Genomic DNA, 27,872 nt, shown 5'->3' with positions numbered 1-27,872 from the left:
CATCTGTGTTGTGGAGATTCTCAGGATGTGACTAGACAAATCTCTGAGTCGCGTGGTCTGAATTTAGTGCTAACCTTGCTTACAGCAAGAATGAGATGGTCTTCTGAGGTCCCTTCTACTTGAAATATCCTACAGTTCACTGTTTCCACTCCTCTGGAATGATCTGGGAATTACTGACAGAACCAGAATGGTGATACATGGGAACTTTAACGGGCTTTCTCTCAGTTGGCTCTCCTCTCCATGACTGCAGGACCAAAGACCTACATAAACCATGTGCTCCTTCTTTCTGTGCTGTACATCCTTCTGGGAAGACACCATATGATATAATCCAAGACCTGCACCTGGGATTAGCTACTTGCATAAACACTTCTCTCTAGTACAAGATTAAGTTAGTCTTCATTTAGCCAGGTGTTGCATATCTGTAACCATAATCATTACTACAGGGCTTTTGTTAACATTCTTTGCACAGTGGCATCTCCTGATTGGCTTAGTCATGGACATAGCCCTGTTTTGCAAGCACTGCATAAAAATCACCAAAGAAAGAAAAAGAAAAGGGAGGTAGCCATTCTATACAGATAGCAACCTCAGTCAGGCTGAAAAGTGTGGTGGTGCTTACACATAGCAGTTATTTTCACAAAAACTTCATCATTAAGAAAAAGTGCTTCTTTAATAACTAATTGCAACTGAATCTGCAACTTAAAGCTAATAGAAGTAAACTACATATATAACAATCCTATACACTGCATTCTGGCATTACAGAAGTCATAACTGACATCTCTAAGTATGCACTATCAAAAATAGATGCAAACCATCTAGTCAAAAAGCAAAAGCGCTTTTTTGTCGTTGATGGGAAAAATAGATAATTTACTCTATCTGTAAAAGACAGATTAAGTTTACAACCATCATAGAGGTGCCTCAAGGGATGACCCAAGCTAAATACATCCAGCTTTGATTCAGACTGTTAACTGAAAGCTCTTTACAAATTGTCATGGGTCCTTCCCAACAGGTGAAAAGAACAATGCTGCAGTTCTTACTGTGAAAACCATGTAACAACCATATAAAACATGATTATTTGAAGATCTTTTTGAACTCCAAGCTCCTCTTCTGACTACATTTTGTGTTTACAACATTAACAGCCTAGTAACCTTTAACTGCCACCTGTGCTGTAGAGATCATGAGCTTCCTGGTGAAGATGCGCTGGAGTCTTGACTGATGGATTGGGTGCCACATCTTCAGCATTCTATCTTGTGCTTTCATTTATCAAGGGAATGTATGTCTACTTTTGGCAGAGAAGTATGATGATAATTTGGACTCCATTCATGTAGATCAACTCAAATCTATCAACACATGTTTATCCAGAAAAATACCATATAACAGCAGCAGCATGTTTCAGTGAGTTCCTTGAAGAAGGTAGACTACAGTTATGCAAAACTATGTATTCTCCTTCCAGATGACAAGGTGCTCAACAGATGAAGTGCTGTGTAACTGGTCATACTGCTCTTTGACTTTTTCTGTGTATTTTTGACAGGTCTGTAAACTATGTGTTCAAGAAAATCCCCTGCCTGATTTTGCGATCAACACTATTTCAAACAGAGTTTGAAGCTAGAAAACAGAAAACTAATATGTTCTTTGACAAAGCCCAAATATTGCCAACGTAATAGTAAGAAAATGTATTTGAAATAACAAAATCTAAATCTCATTATCCCATTACCCTGAGAATGGGGGCAATCTGCCAGTGGTAATGGCTATGAACATTCTTTTATTCCTTCATAACATGAAGATATAAAAATTCAGACTAGCTGAGCTAGATTAGAAACTTGATGTAAGTTTATGTTATTTCAGAAGTCTAACACTTTCCCCAGTTAGACTCTCAGACTGGATGATCAGTCTCCGGGACTGGAAAATATGGCATATATAATAATGGAGATCCCTATTGCTGTGGTGAAAAAAAGCATTTTAAATGACTCACCACATGTCAGGGGAGAAGGAAAGAAACAAACACAGTCTGAACCAATCCCCAGGATTACTGTTGTTTTTTTACAGCCCAGTGCTATTTGCAGAAGGAATGGTTGGTGCCCAACTTGGATAAGTATAGAGATCAAACATAGGCACTATCCACGTCATAACTGCAAGCATAACTACAGCAACTCCAATGATATTAATACCCAAACCAGCCTTCACCTAAAGGAGTGGAAAAAGAAAGCAGAAACTTGAATCAAGACAATGCGGATTTTAAAATGCTAAAAATGCTCTTTAGGGTGTTTTGCTTAAAACTCACCATGTCCATAACAGTTAAATGACCATAAGAAAATACAATGGCATTGGCTGGGTTTGCCACAGGAAGCAGAAATGCAAAGGAAGTGCACAAGGTAGCAGGTATCAAAATGAAAAGTGGGTTCACAAGAATGGCTTCAGCCTATCATAAAAGAGAGGGAACAGCTGTCAAGGGACACATTTGGTGAACAACATACATAAATACAAACCTACCATACTGACACAAGTCAACTCAGAACTGCCAGCTTAAATAGTGAGAAATAGCCTTTTCTGATAAGTCACTTTTAAGACTATTATCTGGGAACACTTTAGAGGAGAAAAGGCGATTCTAATATAAAATAGCTACTGAACTTAAAATTCATAGAATCATAGAATAGTTAGGGTTGGAAAGGACCTTAAGATCATCTAGTTCCAACCCCCCTGCCATAGGCAGGGACACCTCACACTAAACCATGCCACCCAAGGCTCTGTCTAACCTGGCCTTGAACACCACCAGGGATGGAGCATTCACAACTTCTTTCGGCAAACCATTCCAGTGCCTCACCACCCTAAGGCCTGACGTTTTTTAATTGTAGTTTAGTCCATAAAATAAGACTGTTGCAGAGAGTATGCACATGGCACAAGCACTAAAAACAAAAACTATAACAAAAAAAAACACAAGAAAGTTGAGAAAGTTGAGTTTTTATATAATACTTATGAGAGATTCACTGAAGCGAGGACTAAGGTTTCTTTGTAAGAGAGGGAAAGGGCATTGGTATGTGTCTAGGCTGGCCAAGAGGAAAATCTACAGACCAGATGATCAGTAAGTTTTGAAGAAGAAAAAAGAAATGGGTGTTTTGATAAAGATTATGAAAATACAGGACACAATTGAGATAAGGAGAGAAGAAATGAGAATTACTTATAAAGCACTTCTATTAGCTCTCTCTCCAATTTGGTCATAGCTTGAAAGTTGCAGTGTTAACCATTTTTACTGAATACGTGGTCCTGAAGAAACACTAAGAGAGCTGTCCTTTTTAAGTGCTTTGACTATTCACAAATAGGAATAACAGTGTTGATTTTTGAGTGTTGAATTTCTAGCTAATTTTACTGAATTTTCAGCATCTTTTGTAAGAACGCTCCAAGCCAACCAAATATCCAATGCACAAGACAAGACAGCAAAAATAATGCATGGCGTATTTAATAGAGACTTTTAAACTGTCTCTTGGAGCATCTGTATTATCACAAGGACGATAGAGCAGATTCTGTTTAAAAACAACCTGTGTTATACTCACCAAAGGCGATAGTATGGGCAAAAATATTGTAATGGTAGCTGGATTGCTGGCTAGTTCTGTCACTGAAGTGACAATAAGGCACGATATCAGGATAACCGACCACAAGGGGAGTGATCCTAAAGGGGTCAATTTAGATGCTATCCAGTCAGAAAGTTTTGAAACCTGCATAAAGAATATGACAACATGATTATGTTTTACAAAACACAGGAAAGAAAATTTAACAAATGGTAGAGAACAGGAAATTATTCATTTGTTAATTGTTAATTATTTGTGTAGAAGTGTTTTCTGTATTCTTACCACATGTTTTTAAGCACGTTTTTCTAATTCAGTGGTCTCATAGGAATCTATGCAAACTGTATTCCATTTATTTGTATTTGCAACTCTCAGATGTTTAAAGGGGTCATAATCAGAAAATTATAATATGCATACATCAGGCTTCATAAATGCAGTTTGAGTCCAAACCTGCTTGATCTACTGGAGTAGCCAGCAGGGCTCCATGTGGGGGATACCTCAATAACATGGGACATTAAATCTGAGGGTTTGGCAACACTGTGTCTGCACAACACCCACCACCATCAAGTTTAAATTAAATAACAAATAGTAGTCATCATTGTGCACAGTCTTTGAAGACAAAGCAAACTCTTTTTTTGTAACCCTGTTTTCTGCATGTCTTGAATATTCTTCACATTTATTACGTTCAATATTGCTACAGAATAACTTGATGAAAGAGGAGAATAACCATAATTCACTGCATGTCTGAACGGCCCCTCATGTGGGTCATGTCAACTGTTCAGTATCTTCTATAAATCACACTACCTCACAGCCGTCTGCTAAAGCAAATCCGCCACCAACAAGAATAGCTATTTCCCAGGGCATGCACGACTGAAATTCCTTCCAAGTAATCAGTGGAGTGTAACCGAAAACAGCTAGAGAGAAAAAAAAAAAAAAAAGAAAAAGTTTTCTAAAAAAGCCAAATTAACCCAACCCAGCAACATTTAGAAACATATTGAAAGCAACTTGAAATAAAATGCCTCTGAGGAAGTACTTAGGAAGTATTTGAAGGCAAAATTTCGTCATTGTAAGATGAAGGAAGTCTTTGACATGAGCAACCTGCACTTCCTGGGACAGATCCTAGGCTGGTGAAAACTTTCACAGCCTGAAAACACTAAAGCTATAGCAGTTTCCACTGGTGGAGCATTTCCCTATGTGGAAGGTAGCTGTGGGATATCAATGAGTTTACTCAATGAAACTGTGCTGTTCAGACAGATTGCATAGCAAATGCTGCTTCACTTAGATTCATTTAGGTTCCGACCTTGCATTCTCTGCGAAGCCTTGGATCTCATTGATTTCAGCAGTAGAATTGAATGCATAAAGAGGACAAGCCAGAGGTGTACTTTAATCAGGGTAAATTCCATTTTGAAAGTGAAAAATTTAATGAGAATCATAGAATCATAGAACTATAGAATCATAGTATAGTGTAGGTTGGGAGGGACCTTCAAAGGTCATCTAGTCCAACCCCCCTGCTATGAGCAGGGACATCTCATTTACCACATGAAATTTTATAGGGTATCTTAAATAAGCAGCAACATTTTCAACAAAATAAACCTAACCTTGCCGTATGCAGTCCTGTTTAAAGACCATCACATTCAATGGAAAGATGGTTTCCACTGGTGGCAGTGGGCTGCAGGTAGCAGATTCCCCCACAATACTAGCTGCACTGCTCACATTAATTGTTGGTACTGAATTCCAGACCAGGGATGCTTTACATCCCGGTAAAATATCCTGTAGTAAGATTATACTATTAGTATTTAACATTCCTCTAACAAGTGTAATAAATTATATTTATGGTACCATCTTAAATGCCTTATTTTAGTACTATCTACATCAAAATGTACTTAACTGTTCTCTCCATTTGAAGTCCTTGTCAATGTTTTTGCTGGAATAATAAAGAACAGGAGGCCTATCACTAAGGCAGTTGTTGAGTCTGTAGCATAGCCTTTATACCTAAGGAGAAGTTAACAAGAAGAAAGCCACATAAATATATATAGACAGGAGGAGTAGGGGAAAAGAGTGAGGAGAAGGATGGAGCAGCAGAAACCAGCTGATATGGACTGACCACAGCTCCCCATTCCTCACCCTCTGTGCCACTTGGTGCAGTGGAAAGAGGTAGAGGAGTCACAAATGAAGGCGTGAAGTTGAGCCAGGAAAGAAAGGGGCTGGAGAAAAGGTGTTTTAGTTTTCAGCTTTGTTTCTTGCCATCCAGTTTTATTTTTAATTGGTAATTGAATTAAATGACCCCAGATCGAGTCTGTTTTGCCTGTAAGAGGTGTCCCTGTATTTATCTCAAACCACAAGCTTTTTGACCTTATTTTCTCCTCTGTTCCATTGAGGAGGGGAGTGAGAGAGCAGTTGGGTGGGCATCTGGCAGCCAGACAAGGTCATTTCACCACATGTGTAGAAGTATTATATGCAAGCCCTCTAAATTCATGTATAAGCATCTTGAGTAAGCATGTGTTATTTTGTCATACAGAAATAACCTGGGGTAGGGGAATATTTGGGAATAGCCGGTGCTTAAACAACTAATCTTCACAGTTCAATGACAAATTTAGTAACTTTGATATCCTCTGCAATAGATTCAGTCCAACAGACTGTAAGAGCACCATGCATATGGTGGTTTTGTAACTGACAGAACGCAGCAGAGCTTTATTATCATGCTCCTATGGTTGTCCTTACTAAAGTCAGACACAAGGTCCATGTTTATTTTGGTGATTTCTGCTGCCTGAGAACTGCTTGCACTAGCATTTCTTAAACTAATCCAATATCCTTCTAACCTGTACAGAGTAGCCCAAAGTTCAGGTAAAGTGCAAAGCTAAGCTCTAAGAACGTTAACACATCCATCTGATAACACACTACTAGGTGGTGGCATACCCCAGTCTGTTTTATTTCAGCCAAGATGGTCATTCAAGTAAAAAAAAAAAAATTTGATGAAGAAAGTTAAAACATTTTCTTAAACTTTGGCTTGATTTTTTTTTGTTTCCTTTAAGCACTTCTACAAGTTTTCCTGAACCAATGCGTCAATATGTTTTTCCTCTCAGCATCTTACTGTATGTTTTTCTGCATATGCAGCTACAATAGGTGCAAGCATAACTTCCTAGCAGATTTTAACAGCAACTTAAGGTTTTATACTAAACCAGGGTGTTTCACTGAAAAGGAAAAATCGCCTTCCAGTTATATGTGATGAGATCTGGTAGATCCCTTTGCTTTAACAACAGTGTTAGTGAGATTCAAAAAGCTTTAGTATGTATAGCACACTGACACCACAACAAGCATAGTTCAGCTAACACTCCCACAAAAGCTGCACGTAAAGCCATCATAGAAGTTGTAATGGAGGCATCCTGTCTCCTACTTCCTATTGATGGCTAGTACATAACAGAAAACACTTTTAAAAACCAAGTTGTTATTTTGGTACGGTTTCTTAAGGCAGAGAGTTCTGCCTATACATACCTTATATATAACATTCAACTCAGTGTCCACCTGGACACTTAGGTCCTTTTCCACCAAGCTTTATTCCAACTGGGTGCTGGTGCCAGGGGCTGTTCCTCCCCAGGTGCAGGACTTTGCACTTCCCATTGTTGAACTAGGGAGGTGCAAGTTTTGTCCCACAGAAAGTTAGTTTTCTTGATGCAGAACACGATTCTCAGAAAAACGGCTTGGGACACACACAATATCCCACCTTTAGTCACACTATTATGAAGACACACATGGCCCCATTCCAAACAGAAGCTTTTCAACCATCATCACATATTGAGATAAACATTTTACAAAGTCCAATTATCCAAGCTGTAATACAATTGCTTATACAACATCTACCTCCTTATAACACTGCAAAACTGATTGTCCTACAAGGAAGCAAAAAAGCAGTTGATTAAGGAGATCTCGCAATACTCCAACTGAGATGATTGTAGAGAGCAGAGCTGTTGGCAAAAGTACACAGCGGCCTTGTACTGGAAGTAAGGAAAGGAATAAAACAGGCAGAAAAATGAAGAATATACTCAGGTAATAATCTGAGGAAGTGTGACGGAAGCCCACCTTGCACACACCAGCTGTAACCAGTTGCAGCCCAGGGTTGAACTTTCTTATGAGATTCATTAAGTCCTGGACAACAGCCAACTTGAAACTCCTCTAAATGAAGATAATACCCCAGAGCCTGGAATCAGGCCAGGACACGGCAGGAAACTACTGTAGCAGAAATGATATTTGATCCTGTGACGTCAACAGATGGGGAGGAAAAAGGCTTTTTTACCCTATGCTGCTCTCTATAGTGTTATGACGCATTTATTAAAACACCCTGCTGTCTGCCTTCAGAGGGAGGCAATAGTGGCTCAGGGCAGGACTAGTCTTTAATAGATTAATGAAATTTTCTCATGAAAAATTAATTGGTATGGGTAATGTATGTTCAAAAGGCATCTGATAACGCTGATTAAAAATGAGCCCTGCTCAATACTGATACAGTACAAATGTGGATTAAAAATTAGCTGACATTTCAAAAACTTACACTTAGAAAGTGAGGAGGTATCATCTTCACGGTATACTAACATTTCTGCTAGGATTTAAAAAAAGTCAGCGTTCGTTTTTTGAAGTATTCAGTAAGTTGTGAGGTTGCATGCAAGGGGCTGAGTGCACAAACATGGATGGTGAGAGTGATGGGAAGTTTTTTCTTGAAGCAAAACTGAGTATTCCATTCAATTTGTTGAAAGAAAGCTTGTAATGGGCTATAAATAAATCGGCTATGTATATCCTTAAAGCACCTATCACAGAAAGGTTTTTAATCCAGCAGAGAAGTAAAAAACAGATGGCTGGAAGCTATATTCAGACAGGAAACAAGGAGAGAGCTTTCCTTGTTTTGTTTGGCAACAGAGATGATTATCCACCAGGACAGATTATCAAGGAAAGTGATAAATTCTAAAATCTGAGGAACTTGTGAGTTGCCACCCTGAAGTCAAGCCTGGTTGCTTTCTGGGAATTCATGTTCTAATAAAATAAAACTCTCTTGTGCTTAACACACAGAACAATGTCGCTCTTCTGATCTTCAGCAGCTTAGAATAAATGAACTAATGGCCCTGCCTGATTTAGGACTGATTTAGGACAGTAGTGTTATTGCCACCTAATAGGACCCACTCACTCATTCGGGTGGGTCTCAAGGTCACTTGCAGCTCTGATATTGTGGCTTTTGTAAGGACAAAGCTCATGTCTGCAGGTGACAGAATCTCCATGAGGCTGGCTTGAGACTGTGGGATAAGGGCCTGTGGAAAGTAAGTACTATCGGACTCCTGTTAAGAAATCTCATTTCTAAGGGCAGAGAGTGTTTTCTTACAGCTGTTTCCTGTAGCATAATCTTAATGAAGTTATGCACATGCCTATCGGTATACTTAATTCCAAAACACTGAACAATTCTGTACATGGAAGTTTTAAGGAACAAGTGTGGGAGAGATGTAAGCAACAGCTCATTCACTGTTAGAAGCTTCTTGGACATCACGGTGATGAGTTCAATGTTACCATTGATAGAACCACACACGGTTTCTGGGGTTTAAGTTCTTTTTACTTTTTTTTTTGTTTTCTTTACAGAAGATAACTTCCTGCTATTCCTTGCCCCTGTTGTGCATCTTGGCTGGAAAGTTTTCATTGCTCAGAAAAGTAAAAAGGCAATTGTCTGGTTTTATGCCAGGCATAAAGGAAAACTATCTAGAAATAGGCAAGGTCTCAATAGTAAGAAATACTTTCTTTCTCCTTAAAGATTTTGTGAGGGAATGACACAAGTTTTGTTTCTATCCAGGTTGCCTCTCCAAATTATAACATGATACAGCCTAATGTGACATGATGTGTGATTGCATTATCTTCTAAGGAAATCATCCTTGGCATGCCTTCCAAGAGGCACCGACAAAGTAACATCCCTGTGTAGAACCTGTAACCACAGTTATCATGAGAATATTCTGCTTTTCCCTAACAGTGAACATAATCCTCAGACAGCGGTAATTAGACAACTTCAAATAGGAAAATTAGAGTCCTTGGACTGAAATAACCTATTTGAGCCATAAGTCCCATATTTGAAAGCCTGTTCACAACGTCTGTGTTTCAGTATAAGTTGTATCTCATTAAACGGTGCTTTATGAGCACTGGCTGTCAATACGAAGCAGAAGGAGAAGCAAAGCCAGACTGATTGCTTAGATAGCTGATTGCTTGATTAGGTCAACACTCCAAAACCTCTTCAAGAATACAGTGTTTCATATGAGACCACGATCATCAGCTCTGATATTGCTATAAGGAAAAAAAATGTTCTTTTGTATTTCTTTTATAATTCAATAGTAAATAATTTTAAACAATCTTAGTTTAAAAAATGCATTTTAATGCTATTTCTACACAAAATAATTTTGCTTTGTAATTAAAATTTTTAAATAGCTAAAATTATTCTTTGTAAGATTCCTGACAGGCATTTTTGAAGAGCATTGGGGATGGTGTGTGAATGTATGAATGGTGGGAATATATTTAAAGAAAGAAGGCATGATGGATGCACGTTCACATGACTTTTATCATAGAATCATAGAATCATTTAGCTTGGAAAGGACCTTTAAGGTCATTGAGTCCAACCATAAACCTAGCACTGCCACGTCCACCACTAAACCATGTCCTGAAGTGCCACATCTACACATCTTTTAAATATCTCCAAGGATGGTGACTTTACAGCTTCCCAAAAAAGCCTGTTCCAATGCCTGACAACCCTTTTGGTGAAGAAATGTTTCTGAATGGCCTATCTAAACCTTTCCCTGCTGCAACTTGAGGCTGTTTCCTCTCTCCTATAACTTGTTTTCCTGGGAGAGGAGACGAACACCCACCTCTCTCCATCCTTCTTTCAGGTAGCTCTAGAGATAATAAGGTCTCCTGTGACCCTCTTTTTCTCCAGGTTAAACAACCACAGTTCCCTCGGACACTGCTCACAGGACTTATTCTCCAGACCCCTCACCAGCTTTTTGCCCTTCTTTAGACATACTCCAACTCCTCAATGTCTCTCTTGTAGTGAGGAGCCCAGAACTGAGGTGCAGTCTCACCAATGCTGAGTACAGGGAGATGACCACTGCCCTGGCCCTGCTGGCCAGACTATTTGGTACAAGCCAAGATGCCATTGGTCTTCTTGGCCACCTGATCACAAGCTGGCTCATGTTCAGCTGCTGTCAACCAACATGAACAGGTTCTTTTCTTCCCCAAGCTGCAGTGTTGCATAGGGTTGTTGGGACCCAAGTGTATAACTCAGCACTTTGCCTTGTTGAACCTCATAACATTGGCACAAACGCTCGATCCAGCATGACCAGATCCCTCTGTAGAGCCTTCCTACCCTTCAGCAGTTCAACACTCCTGCCAGCTTGGTGTCATCCACAAGTTTAGTGAGGGTGCACTCGATTGCTTTTTCCATTGATAAAGATATTTAAAGATATTGATAAAAAGTGCCCAATACTGAGCTCTAGAGAACATTGCTTGTGACAGGCACCAACTGGATTTAACTCCATTAACTCCATTCGCCACTACTCTTTGGTCTCTGCCATCCAGCCAGTTTTTTACCCAGCAAAGGGTACACCCCTCCAAAGCCATGAACTGCCAGGGTCTCCAGGAGAATGCTGTGAGAAACAGTGTCAAATGCTTTTACAAAAGTCTAGGTACACAACATCCACATTCCCTCATCCACTAAGCAGATTACCTCGTCATAGTAAAAGATCAGGTCAGTCAAGTAGGTCCTGCCTTTCATAAACCCATGCTGACTGAGCCTAATCTCCTGGTTGTTCTGTATGTGCTTTGTTAGGGCACTCAAGATGATCTGCTCCATAATCTTTCTCAGGCACAAAGGTCAGACTGATAGACCTAATCCTCCTTTCAGTCCTTCTTGCGGATGGGCATCACATTTTCTAACCTCCTGTCAACTAGGACCACCCCACTTAGCCAGGACAGCTGATAAATGATTTACAGTGGCTTGGTGAGCACTTCCAGCAGCTCCTGTAGTCCCCTTGGGTGGATCCCATCCAGCCCCATAGATCTGTGTGTATTTAAATTGTGTAGCAAGTTGCCGACCATCTCTGCTTTAATTATGGGGCTTTCATTCTGCTCCTGTTCCCTGTCTTCCAGCTCAGGAAGCTGGGCATCCAGAGAACTACTCTTGAAGAGTGAGGCAAAGAATGCATTAAGCACCTCAGCCTTTTCCATATCCTTTGTCACTGAGTTTCCCCCCACCACATCCAATAAAGGACAGAGATCTCCTTAGTCCTCTTGTTCTTAATGTATTTATAGAAACTTTTTTTTTTAATCATCTTTTATGACAGAAGCCAGATTAAGGTCTACTTGGGTTTTGGCTCTTCTGTTTTTCTCCCTGTCTAACCTCATGATATTGTTGTAAGTCCTCCTGACTTTCCTGCTCCTTCTTCCAAAGGTCATAAACTTTTTTTTTTCCTGAATTCCAGCTGAAGCTCTCTGGCGAGCCAGGCCAGACCTCTTCCCCCCAACTCGTCTTTTGGCACATGGGACAGCCTGCTCCTTGAAGATTTCCTTCTTGAAGAATATCCATCCTTGCTGGGTTCTATTGCCCTTCAGGACTGTCTCTAAAAGGACTTTGTCTACTGGGCTCCTAAACAGGCTGAAGTCTGTCCTCTGGAAGAGCAAAGTAGCACTTCCTATTGATCCTGCCATGTTTTTTGGGGGAGAAGCCCTAATTTCTACATGACAATTTTCAGGTGCTTCTGTGGTTTCTAACACATTAATAACCCTCGTGTCTTTGCTGTTGCATGAATCTCCACCCCCTATGTCCATTGAGACAGCAGACTGAAGAACCTCATTAGAATACTGTCCTTCAGACACTGGTGTGCCACCCCCAGGGTTATATGCGGCTAGCCTGGTTTTATCCATTTCCCCCACAAATCTAGTTCAAAATTCTTTCACTGACTCCTGCTACACATGTGCAAAGATCCTTTTCCCTCTTTGAGACAGGTGTGCCCCATCTGTTGCCAGCAGGCCTGGTGTCACATAATCATAACCCATGGTCAAAACCCCAAAATTCTGCTGGCGAAATGACTGGCACACAGGAAAACAAAATGAAAATATACCATCCAAGCCCAGCACTCCCCTTTGACCCATGCAGCAACAAATATTAAATCCAGGAGGACCTAAACAACACTAAATCCTTCTTGTACCAAACCTCCAACTATTTTCCAATACTTCAGAGCACACATGAGACCTTTATCAAAGAAGAAAAGAACTGAAATTACAGTAATTAATCAACCAGTATGCTTTCTCCCTCACTGGATCAAGTCTAGAACATAGACATAGTCCGTTTTAGGAGGCACTTTATCCTGTAATGGGTTCAGTACATTTTAGGTGTTGCACACATACATCTACAAAAGTTGATGGTTTACCTATTCTGCATACATTACAAAGGTTTTTAACAACTTTAGCCTGGAATATTTCTGGAGTATTGAAAGTGTTTTTGTTTGGTTTGTTTTTTTTTTTTTTGTTTTAATTGAGAAGAAAAAGGTATGTAGTTAAGACACAATACAGTTCTTGTTCATGTATCAAAAAGATTACTTACTTTGGGAAAAGTGAAGACCATCCTGGGATGAAGCCAGGGTCTCTGGTGAACCACAGTAGGGTCATTAGGATGAATAGGACAAGTGTAACAATTTCTGGGTAGCTATAGCAGAAACATAATGTGTTATAATTTTTCCTGAATTCACATTTGCATTTAGTCACTTTTGTTTGCATATGTATACTTTGACATACCTTATTGGTCCAAGCTTCTTGTACTCCTTCTGAATCACCTGTGCTGAGGCCTCTTCTCTAGCTGTTTTCTTCTTGCCACACTTGAACATGTTTTTAAAACTAGAATGTAGATCAGCAATATTGAATTATGAATTAACAGTGTACACAGAAAAAAAAAACAATTCCAAACTTTCCTTTTCAAATAACACTTCACAAAAGTAAAATTGTCACTTTACAATGCATTCTCCCCCATTTAATTATCACACACCAAACTGAGTGCATTGGAATTTACTGAGAAAGCCCAGTGGGAGATTGACAGAGGCAGCAAAAAAATGTGTCCTGTTATTGACTAGCTTATTTGTCCAGGAAGGATGAAACTTTAATCAGAGGAACTAATTGAAAGAATCAAACAAATAACCTGGCTATTTACTGAAAGTCATTTATGACTTTGTTTTACTTTTTCGTAATGAAAAAGTCTCTATCACATTAGTAGCCTGCCTACTGATCAGCAGTCTATTTGCTACAAGCTATGTTTTTATTCTTGACTAAGACCCTTCCACAACATTAAAAAGGACACTGTCAAAACAAACAAGAAAAATGAAACAATAAATGTTGCTTATGCAGTGGTAAGCATGGGATATTTTTAAGTCTGCTTAAGAGCAAACAGTCTTACTCTTCATCTCTTGCACCATAAGTAGCTATGTAATTGTGGAGGACAGGTGTCCCCACTATTGCCTCTGCAGATGTTAGTGAACTCATGGAGAACAAGACTTTGAAGAATCAACTCCAAGAAAGTATTGGCCTCTATAAAACCTTAAAAGTACAAGTTCTATTAAAAAAAACAAACAAACAAACAAAACAACCAAAAACAAAACAAAACAAAAAACCCCAACACCATACCACCACATATAAAATTTGGAAAAGTGGAAGTTTTTTACTTCATATTTACAAATATAGCCGTACAGTTTATAAAGCAGATATTGCTCAAGTATTCAAGCCAATCCCTTGAAGCGGCTCGAGGGAAGAGCAAAGTCCTGGCTATAAATGTTTAAGTCTTAGACCAAAACAGATAAAATTTCAGTATTCTTCTGTCTTGTGCATGCACACTGTTAATGATGATGTGTGTATATTCTAAAGGAACGGCTATCATCATTTGTGATGTGGACCTTTCACATTGGGCTCAGTAGTCAAGGATCCTTAGTTTAAAAAATTCTTGTCTCATACAGAGACTCAGCCTGTTAAACTTAGAAGTAATATTTACTCCTGGTACAAAGTACTTCTTGTACCATCAAGCTTCAGTTTTATTGATTACAACATTTACTTACTCAAACCCAAGGAAAATCCACTGGAGCCAGATCCAAGAGAGCAACAAAATAATAAGTGCGATGGGGATGGAAAGGATAAACCAGGATCCAAAATTGATGCACTGACAAGCTGGGTAACGTCTGGATGAAAACAAAAAACTGTTCAGTTGAGGTTTGCAAAGGAATGTAGAGTTATGAGAAGTGCCAGAAAGCCCCATTGCAAGAGAATGCTTCTGGCTTGTAGCTGATTTTCAGCATGAGGTAGTTTCTGGTCTCCTCCCTCACCCTCCCATCCTGCTCCTGATCACCAGTACCACTACAGGAGCTATCTGTGCCAATCGTTTGAGCACTGGATCAGCAACAAGTCCAAAGACCTAATGCTAATCTAGGTGTGCCAAGCCTGAGTTCAGTAGGCAAAGAAGAACCACTCAGTGTTAAAGACCATTAGAATGACAAAGAAACGCAACTTGAAGAAAAGCCTTTCTTTGAGAGGAGACTTTAGCACAAGAAAATATAAGCAAATGAACAAGCTCCAGTGAACTTAAAAGGCAATGGTGGAGACAGCATCAAGACTTGTATCGTTTAAGATTCCATAAGGGATTCAAAAACTGATTAAAACCAAATTATAATTATTAATTTCCAGGAAAGGCAGGAATGTTTATTTATTAGGTGAATTGTCTCTTCAGTCACCTTGTCTCTTTGAGGCTGTCTTCATCTACTGTTTACAGATGTGGGCCATTCAACCAGAGCTCTCCCTGCAATGTGCATTTAAGTAAAGGAGGAGCAGGCACTGTTTTCTGAAAGGAATGAATTTACAGTTAATGAGATAGATGTTGGATAGATAAAAAGGCCAGGTAAATGAATCTTGTTTTCCTGTTTACTTTATGAGCTGAAGTTATTCTTCCTATGAGCTTCTCCAGCCCTATTGAGAGAGCTTTTAATGCTAAAAGTAATTAGCATTAAAAAGTAAGAAATTTCTGGTCTCCTTGGACAGTCTGCCTCTTTGATGTAAAGATTAGATGGAAAGGAGTTCACAATGTCCAGAGGTTGTAAAAACTATTTCCAATTATTAGCCAGGTATTTCAGGCATGTCTAGAAGAAAAGGAATTCTGATAGTGACATAGGTCTTTGAGGGAGCAAATCCTCATCATAAATGTTCTCTCAATTGTGCAGATTTTAGTATTTATCTGTATTTATTACAATGCTTACATATAATGCAATTAAAGTGCCAGCAGGGATTGAACCAAAACTCATAACCACATCTTAATGTGATGCTCTGTACTGCAACTGTACATAATGATTAGACAGTGAAACTGGAACAAGAAAAAGTATTTTATTTATTTATTATGTAGCTATTTCTCTTTTATTACATGATGAACCACATCAGTTTTTGAATGTATGAATTTCAAGATAGGAAAAAACTGACATCAGCATAACAATGACTAAGCATCAACAACTTGCTAAAGTGTTTATGATCTTCCCTGAGTTAGGCGTGATAATTTCTTACTGAACAATAAAACAAGCCGTTGAAAACTTTATACTAAAGAGTCAATTTCATTATAAAATATATTAATATTTATTTTGTAATCAGGTTTAACAGTAAGTTTGTGCAGGGCTGAGTACATATGTAAGCATTTCTAGTAATTTTAATATTAAAATTAGGTTGTCTGCATGTCCAGAATAAATACTCCTCAGGTGACTGGAAGAATTCATGTAAACTATTTTTTAAATTATCCAGTATATATTGCTGTTTGGTTTATATGTTATTTTTTATTTATCTATTACAGGTCTTGCCTGATTCAAGGGTGGACAGGACATACTGAACTATTTCTTTTCTAATCTGTTTCCTTTGGAAAATGAAAAGGTGTGATTGATTTCAATAATCCTCTCTTTACAGTGATTCAGTGCAATAACAATAAACTCTTTCCAGGCTAACAGCACAAATGTCAACAAATTTGGTTCATAGAACAAATCCAGATAAGATAATTCCTTTTATGACTCCTATGAAATTGCTTAGGTTGAAAAGAATTTGATGCTGGCAAAGTTTTACTTTTTATGTTGGAAGGTCAAAGTCAGTTACCATAATAGAAGAACTGGATAAGCTATCAGTGAGCCAGACTGAAGAACCAAAGGTTTCATCAGAGGATTTACTCTTCCTCAAGCACAGGAGAGCTCAGTTTACTCCTTAACACAGTATTATCTGGTAACCCTTTATCTCTCTAATCTCTCTGCAGCCTTCCGTCAAGCTGGAGTGCTGCTGCTTATACTCCCAGGATTCATAGTCCTACTATTATGGCCCAGCTGTGAACCTTGGCTTGCAGTGCTTGAAAAAAAATGCTTTGTGTGGGAAAGAGCTCTGAGAAAGTCTCTACAGCAGAGCTACATAAGATTAAAGATGCGAGAGAACCAATATGGGGATCTGCAGCATCCTGAAGGATTCAAGAGGAGAAACAAACACAAAAAAGGTTAAAATATTAAAGGAAAAACATATGGAGTCAGAAGAAAGGGACCCAGCATCACCAAGGATCTGTTCCAAGGAGCAGTGAGGACCAGCCCATCACATCGTTAAGTGATGCCTTCCTGGCCAGTAAAGGTGTCTATATATCCTATGGACAGTGGCGAGCAGACTAATGTTTAGCCTACTAGCTAAACATTGTTTTCCCCAGTTAGATATTCTAGACACTATACTGCAGTGTCTCTTTGCATACATTTAAGAGTGAGCCTCAGAGGATCAGTAACAATTCTTTCTTGAACAGGAGCCCTTATGGAAGTTGGTCTCACTGGCAGGGATGCTTAGCATTGCATCAGTATTTCACTGTTTGCTTCTGCCCTATGGGTCAGAGCATAATTGCATGTCCTAACTCAAAAGCAGGCTGGGACTCCCAGCAACAGGCTCCAGTGCTAACACAGATAGACTGTTTTCCTCTTCATGAGAGGAATGAAAAGGAGGGAAGTAGAGAACAGTAAATGTTAATTCCAATGTATTTAACACTGAAATTGGGAAGATATGAGGAATATGCTATTTTGCAGTGCTATTTTAAGAGTTTTGTCACTGAGAGTGGGAAACTCAGAAATATGCTGTATGTGCAGCTCTTCTGCTGAATTATTCTGCTTCAGTGTTTCTGACACATGAAAGTAGACTGCAGATGTGTTCAAGTCATGCTAATAGGTCAATTCCCGCTTCAGACAGGGCATAAATACAAGAAAGACCTCTAAGGGGAAGGGAAGCAAGATAAAAATAAAATTATTTACACAGGTAGGTGGTAGATTCATCTTAAATTAAGGATTAGTGTCAGTGTTTGCAGAAAGATTAAAAAAAATCCTAGTAGGGTATAAAACTAACTCGCACATGCAGTGCTCATGTACGGCACATGCTTCTAGCAGGGGGTCAAGATGCATGGAGAGAACAGCAATCTGCTTATGCATTCTTGAAGAGATTGTTAACAGCTAAGACAAACTGAAAAAGTTTGAAAAACCAGCTACAAGCCAGTTTTCTTCAAGTTTCCTACAACTTCAGGGAAATGAACAGGAACAGTTTTTATCCCTAGTAATCAGACTTGGATTCTTCTAGGCTCCTGCTTGAACCAGAAAAGTCTGTATGTCTAAAAGATTAAGTCTGAAGGACGTACAATGCTATGGTCTGCCCTGCGTAGCTCTTTGGCCCCAGTAACAGGCACTCTTATAATTTCCATACTGCTTCTATTATTGCTATTCTCTTAGCACAACCTAATTTACAAACTATACTAATTCAGTTCTCTTTAGCAGCACGCTGAAGCCAAGTTTCATCCATTCATGGAACACAGGTTGGAAGAAAACCTGTCAATAACTGGTCTTTCACCTTTTTGCCATGTGCAATGCAGAATAGCAGGAAGAGGGTAATAAAAGAATTGTGCTTTATTTTGTTCTGTTTTCAAATGAGTGGCTTGGGAATGAGCAGTTTGCAGAAGAAAAGAAAGTTCAGCAAGAACTATGGGTTTTTCAAAGGCTTTGGAACAAAATCTACCAATTTTCTTTTCAAAGTAGTTCTACTTAGAAAAGAAAAGGAATATTAAAGAATGTGTTCCACTGAATGTAGTTTCAGACTGATTTGAATTTTTCCTTTTTTCTTTGACTAACATACCTAAATTCCTCATTTGAACAATGCCCTAAGCATAGCCTCCTGAAAGTCTCCTGATGCTCTTTGCTAAGCAGACCCAAACTTAGCTCTTTCTGTACTTATAGATGAATAACAATCCTTTAAGGCCAGATAGTGTCTGTGTTATTCATGCGAAGTTGTGTCTTCCTTTTCAAATAAGCTCATCTTTTTCCATGCATCTATTCAAAGAGCAAAATACTACTTAACCAAAGAATGGCCGTCTTGTTGCATGTGTTGGATGATCGTTTACAGCCTTTCCCACTGTAAGGCAAATACAACCCTGCAGCTTCATTTTATGTCTTTAAAAAAAAAGAATAACAAAAGTAGTAGAATCAAATAATGACAAATTGACAGTTAAAGTTTCTAATGCATTTTAGGGGAGCCATGTGAGAGCTCAGGAAATAACAGCTAAAATTCTGGATTAAGAAGAATACAAATAATATAGACTCTTACGTATTGAAGTGCTCAGCAAAAATCAGATTAGTTGAAGTTCCTGTGATTGTGGTCAGCCCTCCAATGGTAGCAGAATAAGCAACACATAAGCACATCACTTTGAAAATCCCATTGTATTTGTCCTCTTTGCTTTTTCTCCCTGTTTCAACCGGTGGTAGGTTCTGCTTAGAAAGAATATACAACAATTAATATATAAGAAGGGCTCATCATCAAGCACAAAAATAGGATTCAGGGATGTCCTAGAAGAGTGAGACAGTTTGCTGGCAATAGAGCTGTACGCAATGTGGTTTGGTTTGCTGTTACAGTGGTACTACAACTATTCATGCAAAGGAAGAGGGGAGAGTCAAATCCTGAAGTCCTTTTCCTGAGCTGTCTTAATCTTTACATAAGAATTTCCTTATATATCCTGATACACAGAGTTTATACTCTGGTGAGGTTAGTTTAACTTTTGTAAAATACACTAGGAGCATAAACCCCCTAATGAAATAAGTACATAAGCAGATTTTATGCATATCTACACATTTATCTCTTATTCGTATGAAACTATCTTCATTGCTAGCTGTGCCATGTTAGGTGTTACATAGAAATGAGATTTAGGTTAAAACTGTTACACGCATGAACCGCATAATAAAAAGACACCTTAAGTACCTGTTCCTTTTCTTTTTCATACTCTTTTTCAATAGTGCACAGAGTACTAGCCACATCATTGTCATATCTGGAAAAAACAAAAGTATGTATTTTAACAAACATACTCTATTTAGATTATTTCTTATGCTAGATTTTAATAATTGAATAACTATTACCCATTAACTTGGTTTTCTTTCTCTTTACAGTCACTGCATACATATTCTCCTATATTTTCTGTAAGACAATGCAAAGACAGGTAAGTATTTAAGGGAACAAAACTGGAAAGGCTCCATCAGCATGTCCCATTTCAGGCAATAACTTCACATCATCCTATGAATAAATTTCCAAGTGCCAATCTTAAGAACAGCTGAGCTGTGCCTTATTCCTTCATGACTCCTATTGCCCAGGGGCTGAATCTTCTAATGAGAGGGAAATCTTTCTAATCTGCAATCTAACTATGTACGTAACCAGTTTAGATTCACCTATTCTCCCCATATTACTAAAGAGCTTAAAGAGCGCTTTTCTCCTGCTAATGTTTAACCCGCAGTGTATTTATTGCTTGTTATCATATTTCTTTTCAAACATTTCACTAGGCTGAGCAAGCCAGCATCTTCTCTTCTCCCCTCCTCTCATATAACTGCCATATTCTGCACCATATTCAGTTTTAATTAATCTTTATGAACATGGGAGACCTCACACTGTAATCCAAGACATTTTACAATGGAGCATGTTATATTTCCCTAGCCATTCCACTGTATTTTATGTGGTGTTTAATCCACTGCAGAATGAGGGTGAGCAAAGACAAAAGCTGCACTGCGGGCCTACCGTCCAGCTCCAGTGTTGGGTTGATGGAGCCGTTAGAGCAAGACATCTCCAACGCATCAGCTTCTGTTTCAGCTTTGATGATCTGCTGAGCTACAGCCTCTACAATTGGCATCACCATGGCAGCAGCAGAGGTGTTGCTGAGCCACATTGACAAGAAAGCACAGCTAACCATGAAACCCAGCACAAGCCTGGAACAGGAGAGAAGAGTCTGTGGCTGCTACAGCAACACCTCCTATCACCACTCTATTTAGTACAAATTGAAAGCTTTTTCATTAGAAACACTGAAAATTTAAAGCTTGTAATTGACCTCTGAGGAAGATTACGAATTACAATAATCTTGATCAAAGACATTGAAATGACCATATTTTAAGGAATCAAATATATTATAAACTGGAAACAATAAAATTTATTTATAGAATAAAGAAAAGAAGAAAGAGCACCATGCATGCCGTAAGCTTAAAAGAAATTTAAAATGGCTGTATTGCTAATGCTGTTAATCCCCTATTGTACAAGCTAGGTCAAAACCCTGGGCTTATTACTTAGGCTGTAAGTCCTCTAGATACCAGTCCAGCTGTTGTAGAAAGGAATATTAACAACTCAGGAAGTGGTACTTAATTTGGTTCTGAATCAGAGTGCCATGACAGGTGTACAGATTATTTGTGCTTCAATAAACATGAATATTTGATACTAAATGAAAAAATGAAGGTCGTTACAATATCTTAGTCCAGTCTTGGCACATCTTTAGCTAAGTTTACTACAAACAAGAATTGTATCTCTGCAATTCCTGATTGTACTTATGCAATGTAATTAATTGCATCAGTGATTGGAGAAACTCAAGGTTTATGCTAAAAAAAATCAAATATTCCATGCCACATCTCGTGAAGTTAGACAGTAAACTTAGAATATGGGCCACATTGTCATTTCTAATGCATCTCTTGGAGTTGTAAATGAGAGTAGTCTTCCTGACTTCCTATCCCAAGGTGTTGGCAGCATCATTAAACACCTGCTATGGATCACAAAACTGAGACAAAAACTGTAAGTCGAGGTACTGCGATGTTGAAGCATTTTCAGAGAATTCACTCATGTAATTTGTAAAGCGCTTGGCCTAGCCTTGAGAAAAGCTTCACAAAAACTGTAAGGTTTAGTACCCAGCATGAGAAGAGAAGATTATATACAAAAATAACATAAACAATATTTAATGACATAAAAATACCATTCAGAATGCCTCTCATAGCCTTTCATTTCAGCTAATAGCAGCATTTCAAACTTGATTATTTCTCAGTAGGAGAATCTTGTCTTTTCTCTGTGCACTTTTAATTGCATAATGATAAAATGATCTACAGACCTGCAAGTGAGTAGTGGACCTGATACAACAAAAATTAACATCGGTAGTATGAAACCTACTACTTAATGCAGTTTTTTATTAGGTCCTCAGATGGAAGTTGGGGAAGGTTTGTGCTCTTATCATAGAGTTTATGCAGAAAATACTGGTCAGGCTAAGCACACTGAATATTAATATTTACATTGAAGACAAATATAATTTTAGTACAGCTTGCAAGAGGATTTAAAAGCAAAGCAAATGAAGACATTTGCTAACATGTTTCAAAACTGTTCATCATAAATTTCCAGCATTTGATGGACTGATGGTCAGGTGACCATTTAGTACAGTGTGTTGTATTCTAATGAGTGACTCTAAGAAAATCCTAACCTGTTCAGCCCCAGGGGGTTTTTTGTATTATTCTCTTTGTGTTGCTGTTGTGGAACCTTGGATGATAACTTCATCTACATTCAACTATGAAATCACCCTTTGCTATGTAACTCACGTTCAATGTTTTGCTACTGAACCTATTGCAGGTTGCATAGAGGTATTCACCTTTCCCTCATAATCTGCAGACAAGACTACATAGCTCAAATGATAGGAGGTGTTTAGGGACTTATACACTCATAGAATCATTTAGGTTGGAAAAGACCTTTAAGATCATCAACTCCAACCATTACCTTAGCACTGCCACGTCCACCACTAAACCATGTCCTGAAGTGCCACATCTACACATTTTTTAAATACCTCTAGGGACAGTGACTTTACAACCTCCCTGAGTAGCCTGTTCCAATGCTTGACAACCCTACAGAAATATACCTATGGAAATGTTTCCCGATGGTCAATCTAAACCTTTCCCTGATGCAACTTGAGGCTGTTTCTTCTTCTTCTATAATTTATTCCTTGGGAGAGGAGACCGACATCCACCTCACTACAACCTCCTTTCAGGTAGCTGTAGAGATCAATAAGGTCTCCCTAAGCCTCCTTTTCTCTAGGTTAACAAACCTGGCTCCCTCAGCTGCTCCTCACAGGACTTATTCTCCAGACCCTTCACCAGCTTTTTGCCTTTCTTTAAACATACTCCAGCAACACAATGTCTTGCTTGTAGTGAGGAGCTGAAAACTGAACACAGTATTCAAAGTGTGGTGTCACCAGTGCTGAGCACAGGGGGATGACCATTTTCCTAGCTGTTCCTCAAACAAACCAGTTTCTCCATAAGAAGGCAGAATCCAGAAACCTCCTGCTATTCTACAGCTTCTATGACATTTAGTGCAGAAACCTCCTACAGTGGCATCTCTACCTTGGGCTGGAAGAGGCTCCAATGTGACAGGCTGCCTGGGTACTCCTGCTAGCGGAGGAGGAAGGCTCTGCACAGAGAAGGGTAAGCATCACTTTGCAGTGGGCACAGCTAACAAGCAACAGATGCTGAAAGGTGGGAGGATCCTCTCCTTCACACATCATCTTATCACAATCTTATCATCCTTTTGTCATGAAAAGTGATAGGAAAAAGGTGTCAGAAAAAGTGATAGAGCTGAAATAGTTATGACGGGTGCTGCTTCCTGAGGGTTGCAAAACTCTGTGGAGTTGCTCTAGGTGTGCTCAACACTGGTTGCAGTTTTCTGTGTCCACTGCAAGTTCCCCAATAGTGTTCAGTTTAGCACAGCTCGCCATTCACTGTGTTCTCGCTTTCAAGATTTCAGCCAAAAGTTAAGGATTTAGGGATGATCAAAAAAGGAGGAGTTGAAATAACTAAAACTGCATAGATCAAGAATGTATCTGAAGATAATGTTAGGCAGTTTACAAGAATGTAAGGAGTATTTTGTCAAAAAAGAAAGCTGCCAGCTATCAAAAGATGAAGGAAGAATCAAAACACATGTTATATTTAAAATTAGGACAGACAAATCACTGAGGAATAGGAATAATACAGCATTTCCATGAGGTGTTATTAGTTAGATCATCTAAGAAGTTTCTCATTTTTTAGAGCTGGGGTTTTTGAAAGTTTCCCTGACTTTTTACTTCATGTCACTGTCTGCTTTCTGGTGAAGAGTATTAAGTATCATGTATTCTAGGAATACAGACTTGCTCTACAGATGTTATCTGCAGCCTTACTGATGTGCTGATAGATGAATTTGTGGTCCTAAAGCATTTCTGCAAGCTTATAAGACAAGCAAAGAGTTTTCACTTCATAAGATATATGATAGTAAATAGAGAATTTGTGATTTCATCTCCCTCATCACCTCATCCACCTGAGGAAGTTCATATTCCTTTGATATTTTCTTCATAAGTCAACAAAGAAAAAAAGCATAAATACAGACACTGTTCTTAATGTGGTTTTCCTTCCTCACCACATCTTTAGTTTTATGACTTTTTCCCTCATTGTGTATTTGTATTCTTGGGATATGTCCAGAATTTTGCAAAGAACATTGAAATACAAATTAATAATAGGCATAGCACAGATTTTCAGTTTTAAGGATCATATATGTGATATGTTAACCACCATTTAGGACCAGGACCCATAGTTTATTCACAAAGTCATCAAGTATTTTGTTCAGAAGGATCCTTATTATGAACAGAATCACTGCAGGGAACTTTCAATTAGGATTTCGGCAGAATAATAAACTGTCAACTACTAATCAATCATATCCTTTCAAATACCTACTTTGAGTAGAAAGAAAGAATGGATTGCTACTACAGAAAAAGCAGTAGGCAATTATTTCTGGAATACATAGCTTTCCACAAGTATTATTGTATTTCAAGACGTTGTTTAACACATACCATGCAGGGTTGACACCCACCAGCATCACCATTCTTAAAGCCATTCTTTTGTGCAAATTCCATTTTTCTATTGACGTTGCCAAACAAATTACTCCAAGCAGCAGCAGATGAAAGTCTTTAAAATAAGCAGATGCCACCTGAAATAAAACCAAAAAACATTTTGTTAACTAAATGGTGACTTTCTCTTAGTATTTGGTATTATCAGTTTATGAAGAAAAAAAAATAATCAGTAAGGGTCTATTTTTGAAATAAATATTGGAAAACATTTTTGGCTTAAATTTCCACTTTTAATTTAATTGAAATTTCAATTTCATTTAACCAAATGATGCAAGAGTAACTGCACTAAGGGGCATAGTGCTGAAGCAAAAAGAAAAATAAGGCTTATGATCTGAACAACCAAAGGTCATCAGGCCTATCTGACAAACAGACTTTTATTAATTTAATCATCTATGCAACAGATACAAGTACAAATTTAAACATAGAGTATGATCCCCTGCGGTGTCGTCTCTTTGACATGAAAATATATACTCAGCATTTTGTAGATGGCAGCTTTAGTGTGTCATCTCGTTTCTGCAACATTAAGGACATTTTATAACTATCTATCATTTTCCCATTGACTGGCATTGAAGCATTAAATCACAATCTAGGAAAAAATATTAAAGGGATATGGGCAAGTCCTGAGAACAAGGCATGTAAGCAAGACTTGAAGCAGACCTGTTGGGACTGGTACTCAGCAGATCCATGGATTAGCCTATCAGGTTTCAACATTATGTGGTTCTCTCTTTGCAGATTTTTGTCACTGAAATCCATCATATGATGGAGAGTAAAAAATTGGTTACCTGCTTGGATTCCATTATACCGAACAATGGGAACATAACGGCAGGGAGCAAAGCTGAAACAGCCAGTGGCATAGGTTCTGTGAGCCAAAGGATGGCAACTACAAACAATGTGTATGCACATTCTGCTTCCTAGAATACAAGAAGCACCAAGAAAAATATGAGTGAATCATCCAGGAAAGAAATCAGAATGTAGAAAGTCCAGCTATGTAAGAGATTACTGCCATCTGGAACACATAAGGGACCTAAATTTGTCAAGGGACCTTGAGTCAAGGGACCTAAATTTGGGGTTCTTTTTGTCTGCTATCAGTAATCCAGCTAAGATATGAAACATTGTCTGTAAAAAACAATCAAACAAACAAACAAAAAAAGTTCAGTTTTAAAAAATTGTGTCTAACAGATGACAGTAAAATTATTTAATTTCTACCACTAAGGAAACATGGGAGAAAAGTCAGCTGCTTTTTTCTTCAAGCACGACTAATCATAGAGGTCATTCTCGAGCATTCTTAGACCACGACTTAACATAAATCAAACATTCCGCAACTGCAAGCAAACCTTTAAACCTCTAAGAGGAATTGCATTCAATAACAGGTCAAATTTTGCCCCTCCTGTAACCAATTTTGTCAGCAACATTAATAAGGCAAGGATATCACCTAATATACAAATATTGTGCAGGACTGAGAAGAAACACAGTTGTTTTGAAGACTTGTAATTTTAGTGAGTGTCCTCTATTTAAGCTCCTTGAAAATAGGATATTTTTATTATTTCTTTTTCCCCAGAAGAATGTACTTAACTGTTGTTCATAGAATGCAGACACAGCCAAATATAATAATATAATGACAAAGTGAGACTAGTTTCCTCTAGAATCCTAGAAACCTATTTTGAGTAGTTTTGAATTCCTGTTCTGCTCTTGAGCAAAATGTTTTCTGTCTTTTAATGCCACTGGTTAGGGCATGAAAATGCTCAACAGCAGCAGAGATGGTTTGTATTGGGAAAGGAATAACTTAACAAAACGGCTCTGAGAACTTCTGACATGCAAACACATATGTTAAATCCAAGTCAGGCAACTATGGCTAGCATTTATTTTTGGAGTGAAGCTTGTGTTAATATATTAAATTGTTTGATAATGCCATTTATCACCAAATGCTCATCTCACTTAAGTCACATTAAAAATTTCTCAAGAATTTCTTCTCAGAGACAAAACTGAAATATTGAAACTGGGATGAGATACTGTATGAAGCATGTTGCTCTGCAACCACTATCTACCTGTGATGCAAAGACTTCTGAACTGGACTTCCATGTGCTGTTACACATGCTACTTATAATGCATGTGTGAAATACATCACAGTAGAATTACATTTCATTCTGCTGACACCAGAGCTGCACCAAATACAACCATTAATAAAATTTTTATACAGCTGTTTTGCCAGCTTGGAGTTGTCACAAGAGTTACTGAATGCCAGAGGAATTTATTTCAAGTAAAATAAAAATAAGGTGCCTTGCCATAACCTTTGCTCTATCTAGGAACCAGAGGAAATATCTCAGATCATTGATTCCAGTCATTTGCTTTCAGACAACACAATAAATGATGAATGTAACAAAATCCATCATCAAATAAAAGTGTAATTGCAGTGGTCTTCCTGACAATTCATTTTCATTGTCAATCATAAAAAGCTGTTTAAAAGTGGCCAAAATGTAACAGCAAGCACAGGATTTTCAATGTAGTCTAGATGACATTAAATGAAAAAAATCACTTCCTGAACAAGCAAACAAATACGTAATTCAGAACTTCATGCAAACAGCATAGAATTTTACATTAAAGCTGTTGTCTTCTCCACATCTCTATGCAAATACACTGGGTTAACAAATAAATAAATCAAACAGATCTCCCCCCCCAAAAAAAACAAACCACCAAACACAAAAAAACCAAAACCACAAAAACCAATGAGACCAACAGAAAAGAAAATCCACAATGTGAACATCATGAAGTTATTCAAGGCCCCTTCCAAACCAACACTTCTGTGATTTTATGATTCTGAAAAGATCTGGGAATCTTGGACTTGACATAAAGGTGCAGAATAATTACCTCTCAAGTGGGTCACTTACTTTGGTTTTGATGATAAAAGGAAGTGGAAGTAAAAGCAGTAGGGTGAGGACAATGAGCAGGAACCTTCGGTAAGCCAGGAGGTAGCTAAGAAACTTCATGGTTGGTGGCTGGTAGATGAACTTTCCTGGAGAAACTGGCAAAAAATAGGTCTGACT

The 27,872-nt window shown here is 38.3% G+C and overlaps 1 protein-coding gene and 1 long non-coding RNA gene across 2 annotated transcripts; one reads left to right on the top strand and one right to left on the bottom strand.

Annotated features, from left to right (window-relative positions):
* Positions 1–166: 166 nt before the first annotated feature.
* On the bottom strand, positions 167–27,872 carry SLC13A1 (solute carrier family 13 member 1). Its single transcript, XM_061372980.1, has 15 exons — positions 27,717–27,872; positions 25,614–25,742; positions 24,775–24,911; positions 20,682–20,869; positions 20,033–20,090; positions 19,878–19,944; positions 19,230–19,393; positions 14,663–14,782; positions 13,359–13,457; positions 13,168–13,269; positions 5,446–5,549; positions 4,362–4,471; positions 3,546–3,707; positions 2,279–2,416; positions 167–2,181 (listed from the first exon to the last, which is right to left on the bottom strand). The coding sequence occupies exons 1-15, from the start codon at positions 27,813–27,815 to the stop codon at positions 2,038–2,040; spliced, it is 1,821 nt and encodes a 606-aa protein (XP_061228964.1). The 5' UTR covers positions 27,816–27,872; the 3' UTR covers positions 167–2,037.
* Positions 18,322–20,675, top strand: LOC133222860 (uncharacterized). Its single transcript, XR_009728394.1, has 3 exons — positions 18,322–18,516; positions 19,922–19,959; positions 20,063–20,675. It is a non-coding gene; the product is annotated as an uncharacterized LOC133222860 (long non-coding RNA).

The sequence above is a fragment of the Neopsephotus bourkii genome, unplaced genomic scaffold (genome assembly GCF_033783945.1).
Source record: "Neopsephotus bourkii isolate Nb327-2 ecotype Australia unplaced genomic scaffold, CSIRO-AGI_Nbou_v1 NB_1624, whole genome shotgun sequence".
NCBI classification, from domain to species: Eukaryota; Metazoa; Chordata; class Aves; order Psittaciformes; family Psittacidae; genus Neopsephotus; species Neopsephotus bourkii.
This window is presented reverse-complemented; position numbering and strand designations above follow the sequence as displayed.